The 3,143-nt window shown below is 33.0% G+C and overlaps 1 protein-coding gene across 12 annotated transcripts in view; it reads left to right on the top strand.

The window, feature by feature from the left end:
* LOC106871506 (uncharacterized) overlaps positions 1–3,143 on the top strand; it is an 84,238-nt gene that overhangs the window by 59,923 nt on the left and 21,172 nt on the right. For 8 of the 12 annotated variants that reach the window (XM_014918005.2, XM_014918001.2, XM_052976386.1 and 5 more), the window contains one exon: positions 260–349. The exons of the other annotated variants lie outside the window; for them this stretch is intronic. In XM_014918005.2, coding sequence (XP_014773491.2) covers positions 260–349 — 90 coding nt within the window. The remainder of the gene's footprint in view (positions 1–259; positions 350–3,143) is intronic. 12 annotated transcript variants of the gene reach the window in all.

Genomic DNA, 3,143 nt, shown 5'->3' with positions numbered 1-3,143 from the left:
ATATATATATATATATATAATGATATTTATATTATACACCCACATGTTTTTATGTGTGTATGTATTTCTTTGCGCGTACATGTATGTATGTGTGTTTGTGCGCGTATTTGTGTTTCTGTGGTTTATATTTGGGTCGTATGCATGCTATATAATTTCCATTTAATATTCATTTGACAATTTCATTTAAATTTAATGCAATTATCTATTTTCACAGAGGAATTTTTGTATATATTTGACCAATGTCATATTTTGTTTGTAGCCAACAGGAACAGCATCATTGCCACAATCACAATCATCTGTAAAACCTGGAAAGGACCAAAGTACAGCCAATTCCTTACAAAGCACTTTGGTACATATCTACATCATCTTCTTGTGACACCTTATATTTTAGCTTTATCGATCTATCTTCTAACTACCTATCTTTCTGTCTAGTTCCTAAGCTAAAACAAGAAATTAAGTGTAAGAAATTTAAGGCGATTGGAATGAAAATATATCAAACAAAGAAACTATATAAAAATATGCAATGGTAGAATTAAAATTTAAGTGGTCTTGCCGAAGTGTTACTTTAGAGGGAAAGAGTAGAATATATGATGAGAAGACGGTAAAGCGAAAATATGAGGTCTTTGGAGTCAAACCCTAAAGCAGTGTTTCCCAGCCTATTTTCTTCAGGCCCCACTATAACTTTCCAGAAAAATGTATGCCCCCACCAGAGGCTGGAAAAAATAACAACTTGATTATTATCATTTTATCACGATTACTTAATACAAAAGTATCTACCGGTAACTTTTTAGTAAGTAAGGAGTAAAAAAAAGTACGTTATTGATTAAAAAAAAAGATTTTCACAGTTCCATGTCCCACTTAAAATTAAAAAAAAAAAGATAAAAAAATTGGATCCCACAGCCCTCCACAAATTTCCAAGGCCCCACCTTGAGAATCACTGTTCTAAACGAAATGGAAGTTTGACTGGAAAAAGTAGATTAAATATTGGGGATATGAGAAGAAACGATTATGAAGTATATAGCAGCGTACAAAAGTTTAGAGACGTACAGAATAGTAGGGATAGCGAAGAAGACGCATGTGGATTATAGGGAATAGATTACATGTTACACAGAAGCCTTACAATTAACCGTTCCGACTTAAAAAGTTGTCTAAAATTAATAGGAGAAATAAAATATATCAAGGAGCGAAATATTTAAGTTAGCTTGTATAATAACTTTAAATCTTAATACATGTAAAATTTTTGAAGGTTAAAAATGGAGACAACTCATCTTAAGTAAGTAGATAATAATTAAAATATAGATAGAAAGATTAAAAATAAATTAGAAAATAATATAAAACACCAAACATGTGGTAAGATACGCAAACGCTTAGGTGAGATCAGTAAAAGTTAGAAGCATAATTTATGTTTGCTAGGTGGCGAAGAGGCTCTGTGTTTACAAGAAATCCTTTCATTATGTTTACTTAGCAAAACATTAGTGGCGATCTTGCTTGCTACACTGCCCTGGGGAAACATCTATAGAATTGATTTGCTTTTGGCTGGTCTGAAAATAGCAAATGAAGAGGCCCCCCCCCCCGCCTACAGAACAAAATCGGCAACGTATAGACCTATACATGCGGTTTGTCAAATGTGACTCTTGGAGTATCGGCAGAATGAAATGTCTTTCAGTAAGTAAATTAACATCCCAGTGCTGCAGTATGTATTGCGTACATTTGAAGCAGTCCAATGCATAGACATAACATATGGTAGATAACACAAATAGAAGTAATGTAACAGAACGGACAATAAAAAGAAATGTAATACCTTATATTCGCTTAATCATTCATTGAGTAGAGTGTTACAGAGGAAGCACGCTGTTTCATAACCCAGAAGAGTACGTGGATCGAATCTATGCTCCGCAAAGAAATGGATAGTGTTTTTTGATATTTGCGCACCGAAACTGAATTGTCTACAAATATATTTACAGCAGTAGGCACAAAGTCTGAAATGCAATAGAAATGTATACAGAGTGATGAAGACACCAACTGACCGGGATACACGAAAGCTCAACAGCAGCTTGTTTCGCTTAGCATATAGTATATATATAGTGGTCAAGATTTCACTCAAACATAAATTATAAGGTCTTCTATCTCCTACGTAAGGCTTAGCTTTCTACTTAAACTTCTATATAAATTGCAGGAGTATTATTTCGTTTATATATTTGGGTTTATAAAAGTGTTGCAGTGATATTTTATCGTATTTTAAAGTATATGGAAGTAGAACCTATATAAGTAAGCGCTGACTTATTAGAAATAACAGAGCCAATGATTTCCTTTTGTGATTCGTTTACCCTAATGTTATGAGCTCTAACCTCTTTTCTCTCTTCCTTAACCTTCTTTATCTTACCTCATTCTCCCCTCTCTATATTTATCTCTCCTTGATTTTCTTTACTTTTATTTATCACCCTATTTTCTATATGCTACTCTCATCTCTTCTTGAGGTTTTACTTTGTCTATTTACTCTTCCATTTTTAAAATCCTTAAACAGTTAAGGAAAATTTCACACCATTTTTACTCACCATTGCTTCCCCTCAATGTTCTCTCAGTATTTACATCTTCATTCTTTTCTTGTTTCTGACTTTCTGACATTTTTTGTTTCTGACTAAAATTTTTAATATTTCTTTTTTTATACAAAATCTAATTTTCAAAAATATGGCCAGAAAGAGTTCAATTCCTGCTATTATATATATTAGAAAACATTAATAATTTTTTATTCGTTGTATAAGTGAAACATCCAGCTGAATTTCATCTATCATTTCATTAAATAATTTAAAATATGTTAATATTATGCTATCCTTTAAGGCAGCAAGCTGACTGAATCGTTAGCACGTCGGACAAAATGCTTAGCGGCATTTCTTCCGTCTTTATGTTCTGAGTTCAAATTCTACAGAGGCCAACTCTACCTTTCATCCTTTCGGGGTCGTTAAAATGAGTACCAGTTGTGCACTGGGGTCGATGTAATCGATTCACACCCCGTCAAAAAAAAAAAAAAAATGCTGGCCTTGTGGCAAAATTTGAAAGTAATATTGTGGTGGTCTCTCGATTCTGAGAGAGATGGACTTGCGATATCTTGTGAACAACCTGTAGAGATGACTTATATATATATA

Source organism: Octopus bimaculoides, chromosome 24 (genome assembly GCF_001194135.2).
Source record: "Octopus bimaculoides isolate UCB-OBI-ISO-001 chromosome 24, ASM119413v2, whole genome shotgun sequence".
NCBI classification, from domain to species: Eukaryota; Metazoa; Mollusca; class Cephalopoda; order Octopoda; family Octopodidae; genus Octopus; species Octopus bimaculoides.
This window is presented reverse-complemented; position numbering and strand designations above follow the sequence as displayed.